This window comes from Artemia franciscana, chromosome 16, assembly GCF_032884065.1.
Source record: "Artemia franciscana chromosome 16, ASM3288406v1, whole genome shotgun sequence".
NCBI classification, from domain to species: Eukaryota; Metazoa; Arthropoda; class Branchiopoda; order Anostraca; family Artemiidae; genus Artemia; species Artemia franciscana.
In genome coordinates, this window is record NC_088878.1 from 29,565,984 (window position 1) to 29,590,306 (window position 24,323).

Here is a 24,323-nt window from a genome sequence, read left to right on the forward strand (position 1 = left end):
CAAAAAAAGAATTAATATACAAATTTCATTTTAATAATTTAAGTGCGGAGAGCCAAAACCAAACATGCATTAATTCAAAAACGTTCAGAAATTAAATAAAAAAAAACTAATTTTTAGCTGAAAGTAAGGAGCGATATTAAAACTTAAAACGAACAGAAATTACTCCGTATATGAAATGAGTTGTCCCCTCCGCAGCCCCTCGCTCTTTACGCTAAAGTTTGACTCTTTGCCACAATTCTACTTTTTAAAACAATTAAAAGCTTTAGCGTAAAGAGCGAGGGGTTGCGGAGGGGACAACTCATTTCATATACGGAGTAATTTCTGTTCGTTTTAAGTTTTAATATCGCTCCTTACTTTCAGCTAAAAAATTTTTTTTATTTAATACTAGACAGGACTCGTCTAGATATTTGGTTACATTTTTGTGCCGTGAAAAAAGATGCGTAATGTTGTTGTTTTTTTGCCGTAAAAATGTTTTATTGTGAAAAAAATAAGTGAAATCCGTAACTCCAGGCGTGAGAGAAAAACAACCGTTTTATTTTTAAACTAGCTACCTTATAATTTCTTGTCTGCTAATTAGGGACGTTCGTGGGAGGGTAGAAGAGGGTTCAAGGTGTACGCCCCCCCCCCAAAAAAAATCAATTTTTTTCTGAGTTTCTGGGCACTTTCCATTCGAAATTATAATTTTTTTATTGACTCCATCTTTGCCCTAAAAAATTCCTGTGCATGTGCCTGCTTCAAGCTAGTACTTCGACAGCCCAGGGGATAAAGTTATACCTGAAAACTCTTCGGACTGCGGTTCAAATTTGCTTGTTGTCAAGTATTGTCTCTTGAGAAGTGAATAGAAAATGCCGAATAAATAAAAATAAGCCAGTTAAGTTAAAATTAAAACTTTTTCTAGGTTTAGGCTACTTTTTAAAAAAGTTTAGTAAAATTTAGATTGAAGTGAAAAAAAGAAAAATTCTTAAAAAGTTTTTTTGGGAATCCAAAAATTGCCACTGAAACATAAAACTAGCTGAAATAAAGTCATATTATAAGTCAAGCTTGAACCAATAGAAAGGAACACAAATAAAAGGGGGGTTGATCACCCCTTAAATTTTCTAAGTCGAGAATATAAGTTGTGCTAACCGAAAATGATTTTAATTTCAAACAAGTGTGTTTTTGTTAATCAAAACATCAAGAACATCACTGAAGACTAATGTCACTTCAAACTCTCGTCATTGGTATCGTCATTGGCACTGCTATCGTCATTGGCACTGCTATCGTCATTGGCGCTTTACTGAAAATAAATATATTTCAAATGTTCTTGTATGATATATCCCCTACGTAACATTCTTCTAATACGTTTCTCTAACGCTCAATCCTAATGAAATATACCAAATTTAGGATAAAAATACACTACTTTAGAAACAATTTGGGCCATATATTTGCATACTAGGGGGGGGGGGAGTATAGCGGGTCTGCATGCCTATTGTGTTAGGTACGAATATTCTGCATATTATATAGTAAGAATTGCTTACTAACTTCACACTGTCTAAATACTTTACCCCAACCCCCTAATGTGCAAATATATAGCCCAGATTATATATTTTCCATCCACTCTGTCACTTCTCTTTGTCTTGTCTTGCACTAAGCTGAAAGAAACTAACGAAGAAAACCGGTTCTATAATGCGTCAGTGAATGAACTTGTGCGGTAGTGGGTTTATCATACAAGTACCATTTCAAACAGTTTTTCTTTTATCATTTCAGCATTGAAAAACAAAAATATTGGTCTTTTTTCAAGGAATTCTTCCTTTTATATATCATTTTATTCCAATCTAGTTATTTTCCTAGGAAGCCTCGTAAATTCATGAATTATTCTTTCTTAGAGAATCCCTGAACGTCATATAAATCGCTTGTTTGAAGTTTGTGCGACAGCCTCTTTTGAAAAGCTGCAACGGTTTATTGAGGATTTCACCTGTGAAGGATATTCTGTATCACAGGTTAGTTTCTTCTCTGTTATTCACTGTATGTACTGTATGTACAGCGCAAGGTTTAATTTTTACGCACAGAATGGTTGGCAAAATTAACTAAATATTTTTGATTATTTATCCTCGCAATTCAACGTGACAACACAGACGAAAATTTGGTAATTTAAATTAAAATTTGGTAATTTGTTAAATAAATTAAGATTTAATAATTGAAAAGGTGATAACTCACCTTTTTTTAATACCTTAATTTTTTTGGCTTTTTATTCTATTGCACAATAATATGGCAAAAACCTGCTTTAAAATTCTTGGCTACTACGCGAAATATTCTTGTAATTGTGACGACAAGAGCTATGAGGTAAAATCATCTTTCGGTATACCAATTTAACCAAGACTTCGTCAATTTTTTATAAGAAACTTAAACAATGACCATGGATTATTTTTATTTTTCATGTGATTATCAGATTTGACTACAGGAAAGAATATAAAAGAAAAAAACAGATAGGAAGAGGATAAAAGTTAACAACTCCTCAATAGTGCCACAACTCAACCATTTTTGACATAACTCTTAGTGTGAGATTCAGTCAATTTGTTTACCAATTTTTGGTTAATAAATCTAATTGATTTAAAACTTTATTCTAACTTTAGTTTAATTTTAACTTTGATTAGAATCTCAACTTTAGTCAATAATTTTATTGACTAGTTTTAGTCAATCAAATGACAAATTTTACTGAAGAATATAAATTGTATTGAAATTAGTACTACTCATTTACGCGATGGCAGAAAAGTATCAAATAGCAAAATATTTTTTCTTTCTCAAAGCTTCGACATATTATTAATGTGTATTATTAAGTTGATTGAGTTTTTAGATTTAACAACCTGAAAGTTGGAGTGATAATGAATAGAATTTAAGATTAAAGTATTTATAATTACAGCATTGTTGACTTTTGTCCCCCCAGAGCCCTGGAGCAAGGGTTGTAAGTTGTGCCCCAGAGGCATATAAGGTTTTTGTACAATTGATATTCGTATAAACTCCAGACAGAGCTCATTTGATTTGGAATTGGAAGTTAAAGTGCCTTTTTAAGAGTCAAAAGTGATTTGAGAGCAACCAGGCCCACCTATCGTCTCACGCCCATCGTTTCCAAAAACACATCCAATACAAATTTTGAGATATTAGTTTTTTTCAACGTAGTTGAAGGGTTTGGAAATTATGTCTTTGAGGGTGACAACCCCCATAGCCCTCGGGGCAAGGGCTGTAAGTTATGTCCTAGTGGCAAATAAGGTTTGCAGTTTACTGACTCAACTTCTGCATTTATTAAATTAGTATCTTCTGAATTTGGCTATTCGTTTGCATTATGAGTAAAAACTTTTTCTCAAATTAAGTTATGCTACTCGAAGGTTTAGCTATTGTTTGGCTTAATTGGTTCAACAGCTCATAGTAATTCAGTAGCTCTGTTTTCAGGCCACCCACATCCAACGCGGAGTGTGACATGTGTTGTGCAGATTATCGTTTTGAGTGCCTTGTTCGACACGGTTTTGAGTCTTTTAAGAACCTGTGTTCAGCCGTGCTATTTCACCGTGTTACAATTTTTAAGAATCCATATCCAACACGTTTGAAACTCGTAAGTTCTAAGCGCTTTTAAGTTTGGCTGGTTCAGACACGGAGAACCTGAAAACGATTTTGTCGAACCCGCTCAAAACACGCTTCAAAGCCGGTAGATGAAAACATAACTAATGTCATTTGAGTCACCGTGTCCAAGTTATGTAGAATACATCGGATATCTGTCATCATATGTCAGATATCTGATACATCATGATGCATCTGATGTCAGATAACTCATTGTCAGATATCTTTTCGTGCACGTAATGTCATTTGAGTTATTGCATCAGGGTGGATAGAATGCATGAATTATTGTGCAGTCGTTTCGTACTTAGGTGTCAATGTATTGCTGGAGCTGTAGAGAAGCAAACACTACAAATTCTGAAAACAGCTGTGAAAAATTCTTAAATATTCACTTATGTCAATCGATCAATCAATCAATTTAAAAATACTAAAAAAAACTTTTACCAACGTAAACCAGTTCCTAAGCCCAAGAGAAGTTTCAAGTCTCAAAGCCAAGAACAAACAAAATTTATTTAAAAATTCGAATTAAAAATTCCCAGAAATGAAAAATAGGATCTTTTAGGATGAGGGCCTCAAGCCCCTCTTGCCTGTGCACGTCCCTACTGATGAATCCCTGCGCATGATCTATATTAGGAGCTCATCAGGAGCTAGTAAAATTCACAAATTTTTAATTGTGGGGTCAACTTGATTCCAGAAATAGATTATATTTCTTACTTGTTGACAAGTATCTACCTGGGTCCATGCTGTTCACTGGCTTAGATCCCTTAATTTAATAGGTAATAACATTTTATGAAAAACTATTGATTCAACTATTGATAATATCATCTCCTGAAACTAAGCCAGTTCCATTGTCTGTTCAATATGCGTTTTCATATTTTATTAGGTTGTCATATATTAAAACTTTCTTCTTTTTTCCAGAATCTGTTTGGTCATTTTTTCCTCACTCAGAAGTAGTTAGTTTTAATCACAAAATAATTCCGTCACATCTTAGATGCCTATGAATAACCTTTAGTATTTTGTTGTGTTTTTTTTTGCGGGTAGTATCCTTTCCATCGTATGATCTTACAGAAAGAATCACAAAGAACGGCTACGATTTCATCTCCTCTCGGTGAAGTTATAATTTTCGATTTTTCCTCTCGGTGAAGCATCCTTTTCATCGTATTATCTTACAGAAAGAACCGCAAAGAGTGGCTGCGATTTCTTCTCTCGGTGAAGTTATAATTTTCAATTTTTCCTCTCAGTGACGCATCTTTTTCATCGATCTTACAGAAAGAACTGTAAAGAGTGGCTACGAATTCCTCTCCTCTCAGAGAAGGTATAATTTTCAATTTCTCCTCTTGGTGAACCATCCTTTTCAACGTATGACCTGACAGAAAGAACCACAAAAAGTGGCTGCGATTTCTTCTCCTCTTGGTGAAGATATAATTTTCAATTTCTCCTCTCGGTGAAGCATTATTTTCTTCGTATGATCTTACAGAAAGAACCGCAGACAGTGGCTGCGATTTCTTCTCCTCACGGTGAAGCTATAATTTTCAATTTCTCCTATCGGTGAAGCATCCTTTTCATCGTATGATCTTCTAGAAAGAACCGCAAAGAGTGGCTACGATTTCTTCGCCTCTCGTAGAAACTATAATTCTCAATTTCTCCTCTCGATGAACCATCCTTTTCAACGTATGACCTGACAGAAAGAACCACAGAAAGTGGCGGCGATTTCTTCTCCTCTTGGTGAAGCTATAATTTTCTATTTCTCCTCTCGGTGAAGCATCCTCTTCACCGTATGATCTTACAGAAAGAACCGCAAAGAGTGGCTACGAATTCTTCTCCTCTCAGAGAAGCTATAGTTTTTAATTTTTCCTCTCGGTGAAGCATCCTTTTCATCGTATGATCTTACAGAAAGAATCGCAGAGTGGCTACGATTTCTTCTCCTCTCCGTGAAGCTATAATTTTCGATTTCTCCTCTCGATGAAGCATCCTTTTCATCGTATGATCTCACAGAAAGAACCGCAAAGAGTGGCTGCGATTTTTTCTCCTCGCGGTGAAGCTATAATTTTCGATTTCTCCTCTCGATGAAGCATCCTTTTCATCGTATGATCTCACAGAAAGAACCGCAAAGAGTGGCTGCGATTTCTTCTCCTCGCGGTGAAGCTATTATTTTCGATTTCTCCTCTCGATGAAGCATCCTTTTCATCGTATGATCTCACAGAAAGAACCGCAAAGAGTGGCTGCGATTTCTTCTCCTCGCGGTGAAGCTATAATTTTCGATCTCTCCTCTCGATGAAGCATCCTTTTCATCGTATGATCTCACAGAAAGAACCGCAAAGTGTGGCTGCGATTTCTTCTCCTCGCAGGGAAGCTATAATTTTCGATTTCTCCTCTCGATGAAGCATCCTTTTCATCGTATGATCTCACAGAAAGAACCGCAAAGAGTGGCTGCGATTTCTTCTCCTCGCGGTGAAGCTATAATTTTCGATTTCTCCTCTCGATGAAGCATCCTTTTCATCGTATGATCTCACAGAAAGAACCGCAAAGAGTGGCTGCGATTTCTTCTCCTCCCGGTGAAGTTATAATTTTCGACCTCTCCTCTCGATGAAGCATCCTTTTCATCGTATGATCTCACAGAAAGAACCGCAAAGAGTGGCTGCGATTTCTTCTCCTCCCGGTGAAGCCATAATTTTCGATCTCTCCTCTCGGTGAAGCATCCTTTTCATCGTATGATCTCACAGAAAGAACCGCAAAGAGTGGCTGCGATTTCTTCTCCTCGCGGTGAAGCTATAATTTTCGATTTCTCCTCTCGATGAAGCATCCTTTTCATCGTATGATCTCACAGAAAGAACCGCAAAGAGTGGCTGCGATTTCTTCTCCTCGCGGTGAAGCTATAATTTTCGATTTCTCCTCTCGATGAAGCATCCTTTTCATCGTATGATCTCACAGAAAGAACCGCAAAGAGTGGCTGCGATTTCTTCTCCTCGCGGTGAAGCTATAATTATCGATTTCTCCTCTCGATGAAGCATCCTTTTCATCGTATGATCTCACAGAAAGAACCGCAAAGAGTGGCTGCGATTTCTTCTCCTCGTGGTGAAGCTATAATTTTCGATCTCTCCTCTCGATGAAGCATCCTTTTCATCGTATTATCTCACATAAAGAACCGCAAAGAGTGGCTGCGATTTCTTCTCCTCGCGGTGAAGCTATAATTTTCGATTTCTCCTCTCGATGAAGCATCCTTTTCATCGTATGATCTCACAGAAAGATCCGCAAAGAGTGGCTGCGGTTTCTTCTCCTCGCGGTGAAGCTATAATTTTCGATTTCTCCTCTCGATGAAGCATCCTTTTCATCGTATGATCTCACAGAAAGAACCACAAAGAGTGGCTGCGATTTCTTCTCCTCGCGGTGAAGCTATAATTTTCGATTTCTCCTCTCGATGAAGCATCCTTTTCATCGTATGATCTCACAGAAAGAACCGCAAAGAGTGGCTGCGATTTCTTCTCCTCGCGGTGAAGCTATAATTTTCGATCTCTCCTCTCGATGAAGCATCCTTTTCATCGTATGATCTCACAGAAAGAACCGCAAAGAGTGGCTGCGATTTCTTCTCCTCGCGGTGAAGCTATAATTTTCGATTTCTCCTCTCGATGAAGCATCCTTTTCATCGTATGATCTCACAGAAAGAACCGCAAAGAGTGGCTGCGATTTCTTCTCCTCGCGGTGAAGCTATAATTTTCGATTTCTCCTCTCGATGAAGCATCCTTTTCATCGTATGGTCTCACAGAAAGAACCGCAAAGAGTGGCTGCGATTTCTTCTCCTCGCGGTGAAGCTATAATTTTTAATTTCTCTTCTCGGTGAAGCATCCTTTTCATCGTTTGATCTTACAGAAAGAACAGCAAAGAATCGCTATGGTTTCTTCTCCTCTCCGTGAAGCTATAATTTTCGATTTCTCCTCTCGGTAAAGCATCCTTTTCATCGTATGATCTTACGGAAAGAACCAGAAAGAGTTGCTGCGATTTCTTTTGCTTACGGTGAAGCTATAATTTATAATTTTTCCTCTGGGTGAAGCATCCTTTTCATCGTATGATCTTACAGAAAGAACAGCAAAGAGTGGCTATGATTTCTTCTCCTCTTGGTGAAGCTATTATTTTCTTAGTCTCCCAATTTAACGTCTTTTTTACTTTCTTTATTTTTAATCTACCAAAATCAATAAAGTATCTAAAAAGCAACAACAAAAAACAGGTAGTCAGCATTTAGTATATAATAGCTAATGGAGTAGTGTACATGAAGGCGCAGTAAAAAAAAGTGAATAACAATAATATAAAATACACCAGTAAAAACCAGAGCAAAAAGTATCGCTCTTCCCTTTAAAGGGCATTCCTCCGACAGCAAACGGTTTTGCGTACAGATATACAACAACCGAAAAACACAAACATTCCTTGTAGAAAAAACTGTTCCTTAAAGATATACGTTGTCCCGTTATCCTAGAAAATTAACTCAGCACCAATTGAGCTATCAAATCAGAAATGAATAGAGTGCATAAATCTTTGTCACCAAGTACTTGGTTTTGAATTCGTCGTCAATAGTCTGCTTTCTTTCGCGCACTAAACATCATTTGAGTTACTGTGTCCGAATGTTTTAATGTATAACGTCATTTTAATATCACAATAATAGCGTCATTTAAGCTTCTGTATTCTAGTTGAATAGAATGCATGTCTCATGGTAGAAGTCTACTCGGTTCGTACTTGTTGACATGTGCCTGCCTGAGCACGTGCTACGCATAATAAGATAGTGATAAAGTAGCACTTTTATGCTAAATGGGGCAACCCTGCTGGCCATGCGGGTATTCTGTCAAAGATATTGGTTATATAACATGTATGCTGTCAACACAGAAGAGACACGTGGAAATCACCTAAACTAGCGTTGTTTGATGTCTAACGTGTTCTAAGGTCTTTGCTAAGTACCATATTAGATTCTCAAAGATTGTAGACTCTACATTTAATTCTATTTTCGTCGCAAAACCAGTTTTAGAAGAATAAGACACCATTTTGACAGTGTTCAAATGAAATTTGGACTGAATGTCTCGGATACGAAATTCACTTTTGACTGTTACAGTGGAAAAAAAATGAGATCATATGTGAATGTTTGTATGAAAGCTCTACCAAATCTTGTTCGATTCGGTCTGAATATTTTTGATAGTTTTTTGTGTGCAGTTACAAAATATTCGGTCCGATTCAGCTAACTTACATATGTCTGCAGAATTAGATTCCTTTATGAACGGCCCTTAGTTCGATATTCCAGATTGATGTATGTAAATTTTGAATTTTCTCTAAAATATCGTCAAACGGAACAGTGGACTTCTGAAAGAGTCTGATAAAACTTGGTCAGATTTTTTTTTTTTTTAATTAGGCCTTTTTACTTTTCCTTTTTACTTAGTCCTTTTCCAATGATCTGCTAAATTTTAGTCTATATCTTTCTTTCTAGCTTCAAAATCAGGTTTTTGAAAGGATAATCGACTTGCCGGAAATTACTGATAAACAAAAAGCCATGATCTGTGAGCGCCTTGCTGTGAGTTACACGTTTTTATCTTTTTTTATATCTGTACTCCCAATTTTTTATCAGGGGTGCAGTCGGAATTTTCTTTCAGCAGGTGATCAAACGCACTTCAAGAGAGAGGGGGAGGGGCAGACAGGTTCTTTTTTGGTTATAGTGTCCAAGTAAAAATTAGCTGTTATAAGGATTTTTCAAATCGGGGAGGGGGATCTCTCTCAACCCTTTCTCAAGCTACTTTACTGGTTTTTATGGCACTTGGTATTAACCAAGTGATATATAGCAATCGCAAATTCTGTCGGTCTGTCGGTCTGTCTGTCCCAGTTTTGCTACTTTAGGCACTTCCAGGTAAGCTAGGATGATGAAATTTGGCAGGCGTGTTAGGGACCAAACCAGATTAAATTAGAAATAGTCGTTTTCGCGATTTGACCATCTGGGGGGGGGGGGAGTTGGGGGTCTTATAATTCGGAAAAAATAGAAAAAATGAAGTATTTTTAACTTGCGAACGGGTGATGCGATCTTAATGAAATTTTATGTTTGGAAGGATTTCGTGTCTCAGAGCTCTTATTTTAAATCCTGACTGGATCCGGTGACATTGGGGGGAATTGAGGGGGGAACATAAAATCTCGGAAAACGCTTAGAGTTGAGGGATCGGGATGAAACTTGGTGGGAAAAATAAGCAAAAGTCCTAGATACGTGATTGACATAACCAGAATGAATCAGTTTTTCTTTGAAGGAGTTGGGGGGGAGGGTTAAGTCTGAAAAATTAGTAAGAAATGAGGTATTTTTAACTTAAGAAGGAGAGATCGGATCTTAATGAAATTTGATTTTTGGAAGGATATCGTGTCTCAGAGATCTTCTTTTAAATCCCGATGGGATGCGGTGACATTGGGGGGAGTTGGGGGGACCTAAAATCTTGGAAAACGCTTAGAGTGGAGGGATCGGGATGAAACTTGGTGGTAAAAATAATCGCAAGTCCTAGATACGTGATTGAAATAACCGGAACGGATCTTCTCTTATTGGAGGAACTGGGGTAGGAGGATTAATTCAGAAAAACTAAAACAATAAGATATTTTTAACTTACGAAGGAGTGATCGGATCTTAATGAAATTGATGTTTAGAAGGATATCGTGTCTCAGAGCTCTTATTTTAAATCCCGAATGGATCCGGTGAAGGGGAAGTTTGGGGGCGGCCTAAAATATTGGAAAACGCTTAGAATGGAGGGATCGGGATGAAACTTGGTGGGAAAAATAAGCACAAGTCCTAGATACGGGATTGACATAACCGGAACGGATCTGCTCTCTTTCGGGGAGCTGGGGGGGGTAATTCTAAAAAATAGAAAAATGAGGTATTATTGACTACGAAAGAGTGATCGTATCCGGATGAAATTTCATATTTAGAAGGATCTCGAAACTCAGATCTTTTATTTTAAATCCCGACCGGAGCCAGTGTCATTAGGGGGGGGGGGGGGAATGTTGGAAAACACTTAAAGCGGAGAGATCAGGATGAAACTTGGTGGAAAGAATAAGCACAAGTCCAAGATAGGTGAATGGTATAACCGGACCGGATCCGCTCTCTTTGGTGGATTTGGGGGGGGGGGGAGGGTAATTCAAAAAAGTAGAAAAGTGAGGTATTTGTAACTTACGAACGGGTGATCAGATCTTAATGAAATTTGATATCTAGAAGGATCTTGTGCTTTAGAACTCTCATTTTAAATCTCGACCAGATCCGGTGACATTGAAGGGAGTTCTTGGAAAACGTGAAAATCGAGGTATTTTACGAATGAGTGATCGGATGTCAATGAAACTTGATATATAGAAGAATCTTATGTCTCAGTTACTCCATTTTCAATTTGAATCGGATCGGGTGACATAAAGGATTGGAAGGGGGAAACAGAAATCTTGGAAACCGGAAATCTTGGAAAACCCTTAGAGTGGAGAGATCGGGATGAAACTTGATGGGAAGAATAAGCACAAGTTATAGATACGAGATTGACATAATTGGTACGGATCCGTTCTCTTTGAAGGAGCTGGGGGTTGTTAATTTGGAAAAATTCAGAAAATTGAGGTATTTTTAACTTAAGAACGTGTGACCGGATCTTAATGAAATTTGATATTTAGAAAGAACTCACGTCTCAGAGCTCTTATTTCAAATCCCGACCAGATCTTTTGACATTGGGGGGAGTTGGAGGGGGAAACCGGAGATCTTGGAAAACGCTTATAAATGTCATAGATACGTGATTGACGTAACCGGAGTGGATCCCCTCTCTTTGGTGGAGTTAGGTGGTGAGGTTCTGTGCTTTGGTGAGTTTGGTGATTCTGGACGTGCTAGGACGATGAAAATTGGTAGGTGTGTCAGGGAGCTGCACAAATTGACTTGATAAAGTCGTTTTCCCCGATTCGACCATCTGGGGGGCTGAAGGGAGAGGAACAATTAGAAAAATGAGGTTTTTTTACCCTATGAGTGGGTGATCGGATCTAAATGAATTTGATATTTAGAAGGACTTCGTGACTCAGAGCTCTTATTTTAAATCCCGATCGGCATTAAGCCTATTTTCCTTTTAAAGCAATCTATTGATTCTTAAAATTTTGCTAGAGCTCATACCATATGAGCTCTTGGCCCTTGGCTCTTTTGACCTCGTCACAAGTGCCATATGAGCTCTTAGCTCTTGTTTGGCTATTTGATTAACTGTTGCACAAATTTCCTTATTTTTGAAGATTCTCTCATTTTGAAAATACCCGTATAAATCTGGTTGTGGGTCCCTCCAGCGTCCGAATTCTTCAGAAAAAAAAACAACATTTGAATCCGACAGATTTCTTGCATATATCTAACAAGAAGGTTATTATTTTTGTCTTTACAATTTTCATATTAGGTTTTTATTTTATTTTTATTATTTTTAACCAGAATATAATCCGGATGGTAAATGTTTGTTATGGATTTTAGTTTTATTTCGCTTCAATCCTAGAGATAAATGTTTTAAATGGAATCATATATGCGTTTATAATTATAGTGGGCATTGAATTAAGGGTCCTAGTACTTTGTATTAAGCTAATTAATTTTCTGACTAGCTTGTATTAAGCTTCTGACTAGAATTTAATTTCACATCTCTATCTGGATTTTTCATCGCTGCAAGGAAACTAAAAATCTTTCTTCTGCTCTATACTAGAGTTGAAATATTATTTTCGGGCTGGTCAAATTTTATTTATTTTAAATAAAGAGTTTTGTAATAAAGTCTTGGAGGAAATCCGCTTTCATTCATACATACCCTGTGGAATTTGCCGAAATTGGCTGTGTTTTTTTTTTTCAGAACTTTACTTGTATGTGGCTTTCCTTTCTAGGTTCGGTTGTCTCTGAGAGCCAAGATAGTGTTAATGTTTGATTTTAAACAAAAAAAACTAAAATTAAATAATTAAACAATCTAAAAGTCTTCTTGAGAAGGAAAAAGAATTTTTCTTAAGAAAAAATCCTCGAGAATCTCTCAAGGAAACATGTTAACATTTTATGAGCGAAAACAAAACCAAAACGAACCGTATGAAAAGACAAATAAATAAAAAGACAAAAACCGAAAAAGCAGAAATTAAATAGAAATTTTACTTCTACTAACAACATAAGCCCTGCTTATGTTGTTAATAAGCACATTTGTTGATAATGCGCCTAAAATAAAGCAATTGTGGTTGAAATGGGCGTACCATGCTTAAAAGATGATGAGTGTTTAATCAGCTACTTCGACAGATCCCTTCTAACTAAAGCTCATAATATGCAATAACTTTATTGATACATAGCCAAAACAAAACTATTAAAATGCTAAGAACATTAGTATTTTTTGCCCCTTAGGTCTCTTTTAGACCCATAGTAGGTCTAGCCATATTCGAAAATCGTGACTTTCGAAGATTTTCCTTTTGGTTGCTCAAAATTTTGAAGTTTTTATGGTAGTACTTTTATCTCGTCATGGTTGCCACGTTGAAAGGTGAAAATAAATAAGTCAAACTAATCAGTGAAATTTGGTAACGGGTTTTGTCGGTAAAAATTAAACATTAACGCTATCTTGGTTCTCAGAGACAACCGAACCTTGAAAGGAAAGCCAAATCTTCTTAACTTTTTTGGAGCCATATTTTTTTTAGTTCATTTTTCATCATAATTCCTTTCTTAAATATGGTGCCAGTAAATATAAAAAACTAGATGAATTTATTTAAAGGCCTTTTTCATTTGAAAGTATAACTGAGCACGAGATATTTTAAAGTCAACTACGGGAGAGATAGTCGTCTACATTCCAATAGTTTTCAGTCCACACTTATGGATTGGATCAAGTTTTTTTTTTTTTTTTTTTTTTTTAAGTCGTGATGTGAAATTTGACTGCCAAATTACGGTACAATGTGGCAGGTGATCTTTCAGAAGCTCATAGTAAAGTAGAAATAGATTTCTTATATGGAATACATGGTTCTGTTTTTGGATTATGCTAAGATTGGGAGAAAGTTTAAAGCACACATCCAAAACCTTGATTTGGCTTAGAAAGGAGAGATTTTTGTCCATGAATATAAAGGTAACACCGGTACGGCTGATTACTCCTCTAGAAGGCGCAGTTCTAGTTATCTCCGAATGAAAAGTTCAAATTCTTGAAAATAAAATATAAATTTTGAATTATCCAACTCCACTCCCTCCTTCATAAAAGGGCAGTAACTTTTGTTGAGCTTGCATAAGCTTTGTGGATACAACAGTGAAAATTTTATAAACAAATCTATATGACAAATGACTTCCAAAAAAATATTTTGAGTCTCATAACTCTGTTAAATCTTGATTTAGGAGTTTTTAAAGAATACAGAAAAATTTAGTTTTTATATAGTTAAAACATATATAATCTATATTATAAAATATAATAATGAAATTTTGGAAAATGCTATTGGCAAACAAAAAGCACGGATATAATTCTCCACCATCAACCATATCAGCAGAATGAATAGGACTCACAACAAAAACCCGTTAAGCGTTATACCCGTATATACCCGTTAAGCGTTAAGTACCCGTACGAACAGATTTGTAAACTCCATTCTGTCATACTTTGTACGCGTATTTAACATGCGACCTTTCTTTTTTGTCTTTTTAATTTCTGTTGTGATTGTAAAAGTAGCATAATATAGCGTTCTTTTTTAGATGCTTCGATATCCGTCATTTTCCTTTATTCAAATAGTATATTTAAATATATAAAATAAAACATTTAATAAAATAATATATAATAAAATATAGTAGATATGTATAATATGATGAATAAATATAATAATATACTTAAATTCATATTCGTCTATTTAAGTAAAAAATATGAATGTGCATCCATCTAGACATAACTTCCTTCTAGTTTAATCTCAAGTTTTTCTTGAAGTTTTTTATATGCTTGAGTCATAAAAAGCCATTGCAGTATCGTCTATGGATGCCAACACCTCATTAGGGTCGTTGTCATTATAAATCGCCTTCAACGCAACATAATTTTCAGTAACACAAGGTCCTGAAATTGGGACTCAGAACATAACTTAGGTCACTCCATGAACTAGAAATGAAAGTGTAAATTTAAATGAATCCTTGGGGCACACCGAAGTTACAACGATATCGTTCATTAGATCTTCTATCTGTATGTGCCGATTACTAGGGCTGGAGCCATTCAAGTGCCTCTTCTCTAACTCCAATGTGCTTTAATTTAATTTGATTTAAATCCTAGTCGAATTTCGTGATGAATACTGTCGAACGCTTTTTTAATGTCAATTAAAATAGGAGTTGAAACATCTCCTAAGTCGAGTGCTTTGCTTATAAATAAGCTTAACGACATCTGCACATCTTCTGTTGAATATCCTGATCTGAATACAAATTGTCGTTGGTTTGAATTTCAGAAAAGAGTAGAGTTTGTTCTACATAGATTTTTCAAAGACTTCAGAAAAAGTCGATAGAATTGTGGCTGGCCAAAAAATTGACGATCATCTTGAAGATCACTTTTATGGAGATATACTATTCATGCTTTCTTGAAAACTGTTGGTAATGCCCCATTCCACAGTGAATGGTTTATCAAACGTGTTAATGCTTTTAATATAGATGACAACACTGCATCCAACAACTTCGTGTGAACGCGATCGAATCTTGATGCAGAGGTTACCTTTGAGAATCGTTGAGATGTCGAGGGTAGCTACAGAAAGAACTGTCATTAACTTAACGCACCCGGGAGCTAAAAAATTGTTGTAGGACTTTGCGTGGAATGTTACTGTTTTCGTCTTTTCTCTCCAATGCGGGCGAAAAAAAGTGCGAAATAGTTTTGCGGCTTTAATTTTCTCAGTCATGGTTTTCCCATCAAGAGCGAATGAATAAATATAATAATATACTTAAATTCATATTCGTCTATTTAAGTAAAAAATATGAATGTGCATCCATCTAGACATAACTTCCTTCTAGTTTAATCTCAAGTTTTTCTTGAAGTTTTTTATATGCTTGAGTCATAAAAAGCCATTGCAGTATCGTCTATGGATACCAACACCTCATTAGGGTCGTTGTCATTATAAATCGCCTTCACCGCAACATAATTTTCAGTAACACAAGGTCCTGAAATTGGGACTCAGAACGTAACTTAGGTCACTCCATGAACTAGAAATGAAAGTGTAAATTTAAATGAATCCTTGGGGCACACCTAAGTTACAACGATATCGTTCATTAGATCTTCTATCTGTATGTGCCGATTACTAGGGCTGGAGCCATTCAAGTGCCTCTCCTCTAACTCCAATGTGATTTAATTTAATTTGATTTAAATCCTAGTCGAATTTCGTGATGAATACTGTCGAACGCTTTTTTAATGTCAATTAAAATAGCAGTTGAAACATCTCCTAAGTCGAGTGCTTTGCTTATAAATAAGCTTAACGACATCTGCACATCTTCTGTTGAATATCCTGATCTGAATACAAATTGTCGTTGGTTTGAATTTCAGAAAAGAGTAGAGTTTGTTCTACATAGATTTTTCAAAGACTTCAGAAAAAGTCGATAGAATTGTGGCTGGCCAAAAAATTGACGATCATCTTGAAGATCACTTTTATGGAGATATACTATTCATGCTTTCTTGAAAACTGTTGGTAATGCCCCATTCCACAGTGAATGGTTTATCAAACGTGTTAATGCTTTTAATATAGATGACAACACTGCATCCAACAACTTTGTGCGAACGCGATCGAATCTTGATGCAGAAGTTACCTTTGAGAATCGTTGAGATGTCGAGGGTAGCTACAGAAAGAACTGCCATTAACTTAACGCACCCGGGAGCTAAAAAATTGTTGTAGGACTTGGCGTGGAATGTTACTGTTTTCGTCTTTTCTCTCCAATGCGGGCGAAAAAAAGTGCGAAATAGTTTTGCGGCTTTAATTTTCTCAGTCATGGTTTTCCCATCAAGAGTAATTTATGAGCATAGTTCATATTTTTGGGTTGTTAAACTGAATTAAGCGTCTTAGTTTCTTTTCTTTAATCCTTACCACTTTCAGCTAGATTTTGATTGAAATATGGTCTTTTGGCCTCTCTGAGAATCGGTCGGGACAAAAAAGAAAAGAAAAAGGGCGACAGATCGATTTTCCCCTTGGAAAATCCTCCTCAATAATTCCTTTCCAGAAAATTCACCCCCATGACCCTTCCTTCGGAAATCTCCCTCCCCCCAAATAACTCCCCCACATGCAAAACTGAGCAGCCACTAAGAAAGAGCAAAATGGGTACCTCGGAATGCCGATCAGATTCCTAAAGGGTAACAAAAGGCCCAAATTTCTGCCTTTTTAATGAATTTTAATATGCCTTTTTCAGTAACCAAATCAAAATATAAATGAACGGAATCAATCAGTTCCTCTCATCATCCGATCAAAATGCGAACAAAACAAACCATATAGAAATAAAAAGACAAAAACAGACAACGTGGTAATTAAAAAAAATAAAACTAAAATTAAAAGAATGAAGCAATCTAAAAGTGTTATGAAAAAGAAAAAGAATTTTTCTAAAGGAAAAATCCTCGAGAAACTCAGGGAAACATGTTCACATTGTCGGAATGAAAACAACCGAAAGGAACCGTAAGAAAATAAAAAGACACAAACAGAAAAAGCAGAAATTAAAAAGAAATAAAAATCCAAATAGGAAGAATTAAAAAGCCTAACAGTGTAGAAAAAAAAACAACAATAGATAAAATTTATTTAACATGGAGTCAAACTATAAGTTAGAACCAAGCAAATTTAGAATAGACCGAACTCCTTATTCCACATAAGTGAGCAATAGTGTAAGCAAAAAAAAAAGAATAAGTAGCAAAAAAAAGATCGAGAATGGTTGAATGGTAAGAATGGGAGAAATAAGGGCTATGAAAATGCTGGAAGAAACAAGACGAATATTTCGGAAGAACAACCGCTTCCCTCTCCCCCCTCCCCCGCGAATTAAATCCCCCGTGAAAAATGTTCATATGTTTCACATTAAACAATACTATGTTTAAAGAAGTGACACATTCCAAAACTTAAAGCCTTAGGGGCAATGGGGGGCCATATCATCCCCAGAAGCATATTTAATCAAACTGATCTTTCAACTATGCTGAACTTAATGGCTATCTCAAAATTTCAGTCAGATGTCTTGGGGGAAAAGGGGCGTGAGAGAGGGGTTAGGTTCCCTCTAATCTGTTTGGTTACTTAAAAGGAGATTAAAGCTTTTATTTTTTGTTTGAATGAGTCCTCTCCCGATCTTCTAGGATTCTAGGCTCAATGCAATCGTACCTGAAAAAAAAATAACACATTCATAATCTTTGCAAAAAAAAATTTAATATTCCAAATTTTTGCAGACGAGACCTTAAAACCTCTACAGTAAGGTTCTCTGGTCATTTCGTAATTAAGGAGAGAACAGATGCTTCAAAGGGTGCATTTTAATGCAAAAACATACTAACTCTTATTGAGGCTTCACATTAATACAGAATTAGTTCTATGGAGGGGGTGAATAGAAATTTATATATAATCCCTACGTGATTAGGATTTAACCTCATTAATTGATGAATTGGAAAAAATTGACATGGAAGTGTTTTGAAAAATGGAGATGTGAATGACGGCATCCAAGTATTCCCTAAAACGTTTAAAACGTGGAAATAAAACGTAGGGAGGGGGCGGCAGTCTCCGATCACTTTAACTTTTAAAAAGTTAACTAGAACATTTTCAATCAATTGAAAATGTTCAATTGACCCTGAACCCCTATCCATAAAAACCTTATACGCACTCGGGGCATAACTTATAACCCTTGCGTTGAGGGTACTGGGGGGGGGGATGTCATCCTCAAGACATAATTTTCAGACCTTTCAACTACGCTGAACAAAATGGCAATCGCAAAATTTTGATCAGATTCGTTTTGGGAATTGATGGGCGTGGGAGGGGGGGGGGGCTTGTTGCCCTACAACCAATTTTGACTATTAAAAAAGACCCTTTCAATTTCCAATTGAATGAGCCTTATTTGAAGTTTCTACGACAACAAATGACCATCTCAAATTTCTGTCAGATGCATTTTGGGAAAATACGAGCTGAGGGGGGGGGTATCCGCTCTGCGATCACTTTGAGTCTTAAAAAGGGTAATAAAACTTCTGGTTGCCAATCCAGTGCGCCTCTCGGAAGTTTACACGATCACTCTTAAAACCTTGTATGCCCCCAGGGCATAACTTAGAACCCCATGCCCTGAGGGCTGTTGGAAGGGGGTCTTGTCATCCTCAAAGACGTGAAAATTTCCCGATTTTTCAACTACGTTGAACAGAGCGACTATCTCAAAATTTTGATTGGATGTGTTTAAGGAAATGGTGGGCGTGGGACCGGTGTTAGTTGCCCTCCAATCACTTTTGATTATTAAAAAGGGCACACGCTAGGCACTGTGTTTAGTCTCTCCTTAGGCCTAGTAAATATGTCTTCATTTATGAGAAAAAAAGACGGAATTTGTAACCCATGAAAGTCACTGGATCTTAAATTCTTGATAAACTTTTTTTTAATTATATTAATTGTCTTATTAATAATTTCTCATTTTAATTTCTCAATTAATTTTATCATTTTTTTTATTTGTAGCAATATTAACAATACACTTCTATTAAAAATAAAAGGGATTTACTGCATCCTAAATTTTTTGGATAAAGATATTTTTTTTCTTTTAAAAAATTTCTTTTTCTAGCTGAGCGATTTCCGATTGGCTGATGGTGCTGATGAATATCTTCAAATGCTAGACATTGGATGTACTATCATGAAGGCTCTTTGCGAAGCAGAATAATTACACATATATTTTCATATTTTTCAAAAATAAACTTGATGCATTTATTTCATGACATATTTAGTTTTAGATAAACTTAAGTCTTTTTTATTTGGGTCGAATTGATATCTCCACAGCTATAAATGCGTAGAATCTATGATATATCCAAGATATGTATCAATAGATATCGGGTACAAAGGTGATATACAATGTCAAAAAACCAAACGTACGGATTTTTGTTTGAGTTCGGTTTTATTTTGTTTGTGCGCTGGATTCAGGATCCTTGTCTGAGAGGGTGAGGGTTCGAATCCTAGTGTACCCAATTATTTAGCTTGGGACGGGGGTCAATGGCGTGACTCTGTTAGCTCAACCAGAGTAGACTCAGCTCTAAATGGGTACCTGGAGAAATCTGGGGAAGGTACACAGGAAGGGTGTGCGAAAGCACAGGTTGGTTTGCCCCCAACCCCTTATTGCACTTCCTGGCTGAAAGGCCAAGAAACGGAGATCAGCACCGCCGGTATGGACCGTAAAGTCTAATACCGTATTCTTTACCTTTATATATATATATATATATATATATATATATATATATATATATATATATATATATATATATATATATATATATATATATATATATATATATATATATATATATATATATATATATATATATATATATATAGCAGCTAGCATTCTATAATTAATACCTTCCCAACCTAAACAAGATTCAATAGCTTCTTTTTTCATCATGAGCCTTACTTTCTGCTATGTACCCTAATCCTTCCTTCCTGAGTAAATAAATTCTATTATACCTAATTTAATGTGTCAACCGCCCAGAAAATGAAAAGTCCAGTTTGAATCGTCTGAATTTGTCAGTCAAAATGTCGATACGATATCGATCTTTAACGCTGTAGCGTTCCAAGTTACAATTTTCACGTTCTTTAAATCGTTGAAATTATTTTGGACTGGGGAGAAGCAATGGTCCCAGAACCAGTGCATAACGAGATTAACGTATCTTCTCAGGTCTACACGAAGTGCTTAAGTCGGTTTAGAATCGGACTGCAAGAAGTTCCTGGGACCTCCAATGTGAATGGAGCGTTTGTGCAATCATGGGGCCATCTTCGTCATAACATGGTTTTCCTCACTTGGTGACGCTCTTCTATCAACAAGAATCAAAATCCTGCACGGACAGTCTCAGGACCTTTTATTCCCAGGCTGATCAATCCACTTAATATTTGTCTATGTAGTATTATGTCAAAGCCTGATTTGAAGTAAAGGAATACTATCATGATTTGTTGGTTCTTTAGGGAGAATATGGCATCACGTTTGAGTAGTGCTGGATTACCAACGGTACTTAAACCTTTGCGGGAATTATTTCTTCAGCTGTTTTATTGATACCGTTGGCTTCTTAAATTGCAGAGTAGTCTGTATAGCTCAGGTGTTTTCTTAACGAGTAGCAATTAGCCCTTTTGGTGTTGAATCTGTAACTAGGTGGGTTAACGTCAAAGTCACCATGGTTCAGTATATTCATTGCTACATGATCTGAGTATAATTGTTGTATTAGTTGTATTTCTGATCTAGGTACTAAGGCAACTGGTCCGACATGTAGGTCCAAGGCTGCTTTTGCTCTTCCTCCAAGGTTATAATGGACTGGCGCACCGTACGGCGTTAGGATTGGTGTTTGTCTTTTATCCATCAGGATTTGTTGTATGCCTTGTCAAAAAGATTATGTCTTGAAGCCTTATTATTTTTTTTGTGTTACCCTTTGGGTGAATTACAGGGGAGTGGTAGCCCCTCTTTTTCCAAGTATTTGAAATTATTTCCGAGCTAACAGCATATTTAGAAAACACGGAAATAAACACCAATGGACACCACTCCGCAGGTACTCTATAAAAGATTTTTTTCGTGGGCAGCGTGATAACGCTGCTTAAGTAAAGAGCGATGTGGGAACAATTTCTTTTGTTATTATTTTTTTTTAGATCAGGGAAAATTTTATCGAAACAGCTATCGTAGAAACTTCGAAAAGGGATCACTGGATTAAAAATTGAAAGGGCTAGTACCCTTTTTAATAATCAAAAGTGATTGGAGGGCAACTAACACCGGTCCCACGCCCACCATTTCCTTAAACACATCCAATCAAAATTTTGAGATAGTCGCTCTGTTCAACGTAGTTGAAAAATCGGGAAATTTTCACGTCTTTGAGGATGACAAGACCCCCTTCCAACAGCCCTCAGGGCATGGGGTTCTAAGTTATGCCCTGGGGGCATACAAGGTTTTAAGAGTGATCGTGTAAACTTCTGAGAGGCGTACTGGATTGGCAACCAGAAGTTTTATTACCCTTTTTAAGACTCAAAGTGATCGCAGAGCGGATACCCCTCCCCCCTCAGCTCGTATTTTCCCAAAATGCATCTGATAGAAATTTGAGATGGTCATTTGTTGTCGTAGAAACTTCAAATAAGGCTCATTCAATTGGAAATTGAAAGGGTCTTTTTTAAAAGTCAAAATTGGTTGTAGGGCAACAAGCCCCCCCCCTCTCACGCCCATCAATTCCCAAAACGAATCTGATCAAAATTTTGCGATTGCCATTTTGTTCAGCGTAGTTGAAAGGTCTGGAAATCATGTCTTGAGGATGACATCCCCCCCCAGTACCCTCAACGCAAGGGTTATAAGTTATGCCCCGAGTGCATATAAGATTTTTATGGATAGGGGTTCAGGGTCAATTGAACATTTTCAATTGATTGAAAATGTTCTAGTTAACTTTTTAAAAGTTAAAGTGATCGGAGACTGCCGCCCCCTCCCTACGTTTTATTTCCACCAATGCATCCATTAAAAATTTTGAAATAATCATTTGTTCAAAAATAGTCCAAAGATCATATAACAAGGCCTTTAGGGTCGACAGAATCTTCCAAAGGTTGGGGGTAAGGGTTTTAAGCTATGCCTCAGGGGAATATAAGTTTTTTATGGAAGGGATGGTCGTGTCAACTTTAGAAGAGACTCATTTGATCTGAAATGTATAGTTCTACTTCCCTTTTAGAAGTCAATCATGATGGAGAGCAACTAGCCCCCCTACCTGGCACCCTTTTTTCCCAGAATACATGCAATTGAAATTGTGAGACTGCCATTTTGATATTAATAGTCCAAAAATCATATAACAATACCTTTAGGGTGGACACAATCCCCCAGAGCCCATGGGCAAGGGTTGTAAGATATGCCGAGGGTATACAACGTTTTTATGGAACGGGTAGTTGAATAAATTTTGGATCGGACGTACCTCATTTGATTAGAAGTCGGAAGTTCAGTGCCCTTTTTAAGAGTCAAAATTAAATGGAGGGACGTCAGGCCCCCCAAGCTATCATTCTCCACAACATATCGGTCAAAATTTCAAGAGAGCTATTTAGTTTAACACTGTTGAAAGGTCCAGTATTTGGGATGGCAACCTCCTCACAGTCCTTACGACAAGGGCTGTAAGTTAGGCAATTCGTTCATTGTTTACACATAGTATATGTTATTGAGAAAGGTATGCATGAGAACTTTACTTTCCAAGGCGACGATAAGAATTAGTATTACGACATATGAGCCTTTCAGAGAATGTTGAGGGTAGTGTTGAGCTAAATCAACACGTTATGTGTATACGGGTTGTCAAAAGGTACAACACAGGAATAACTGAGTATGTTAATTTGGAAGATTCAGGAAATGGTAAGGGAGATGATCAAAAAGGCAATTTTTGCATGCTATCATACGATTTGGGTACTAAGTTGAAACTTTCAGAGAATACTTAAAGGGGAAGACCATCTCACCGAGAGGCAATATGAGCATGCTACTGCTCCTACTACTGCAACTGCTATATTAACAGCTACTACTTCTATTGCAACTACTTGAAGGGCTAAGAGCATTGAGATGAAAATTTCAAAAAGTATATGAACATACAGGTTATCAAAAGGACATATCAGCAATGTCATAGCAATGGCTAATTGTATTAAGTGGAAGCTTCCAGGACTTGATAAGAGGGACATTCTGCTGAACAAAAGGCAATATGTTAATACTGCTACTGTCATTACTATTAGAACTATGCCTAAGGGTATAAAGGTGAGAATATCAAGAAATTTTGAGAGGGAAACGTGAACTGAATCACATGCTGTAAATAGTACTACCACTATGCATTACTATTACTAGTAATATCAACATTACTACTATGACTACTATTACAACTATGCCTGAGGACATGTTTAATACGTAATAGAACAAATTTATCTCTCAGTCTTCTGACCATCTATCCTACATGCTGAGAAAAAACGTAATTAATTGAAGATAAATAATAAAAAAGTAAAAGTGAAATTTTTATTCAAGTCAACAATATTGTATCAAGTGATTAAAATAAACTAATAAACAAAGTAAAACTTAACAGTGCTTTTTTAAGAATCTGAGATGGACTGCAGAATGCCACATAATCAGAGGTGGTTTTAGGAGGAAGGCAGATGGGGTACTTGCCCGGGCGCAGAAATTTTAGGGGCACAAATTTCAAATAAATAATCTACCGGTTAGAATCATTCCGTAATTTTATTTTTATTAAAATAAAGTAGGGAGTGCAGTAAGTATAAGCAAATTGAATCCAAAATATTCCCTTTTCCCATATCTTCCACTATTCCTTGAAAATAAAAGTAAGCAGACTGAATTCAATTAATTTTAATGTTTTTTATGAAATTTTGTATTCAAACCTGTTCATACTTTATATCAAGATAATTAATAATTTTGCTGAGGCTAAAGTAAGAAAAATCGGATTTGAACAAATGGAACATTTTGACGATAAAAGAAAATTTTGCTCAAATTTGGCATGAAAATATTCAGGGGACAGGGAGTTAATCAAGATTTTTCCTGGCCGCAAGAGAATCCAGAACTGTAATTACGTTCGTGGAAGGCACTGTGTGCTTTTGATGACCCCCTTCCTCATTCAACT

At 36.5% G+C, this 24,323-nt stretch overlaps 1 protein-coding gene across 1 annotated transcript in view; it reads left to right on the plus strand.

The window, feature by feature from the left end:
- Positions 1-19,434, plus strand: part of LOC136037322 (replication factor C subunit 4-like) — a 51,709-nt gene extending 32,275 nt beyond the window's left edge. The window contains exons 6-8 of the mRNA XM_065719990.1: positions 1,866-1,979; positions 9,053-9,136; positions 19,292-19,434. Of these exons, the coding sequence (XP_065576062.1) occupies positions 1,866-1,979; positions 9,053-9,136; positions 19,292-19,387 (294 nt within the window). The 3' untranslated portion in view covers positions 19,388-19,434. The remainder of the gene's footprint in view (positions 1-1,865; positions 1,980-9,052; positions 9,137-19,291) is intronic.
- The last annotated feature ends 4,889 nt before the right edge of the window (positions 19,435-24,323 follow it).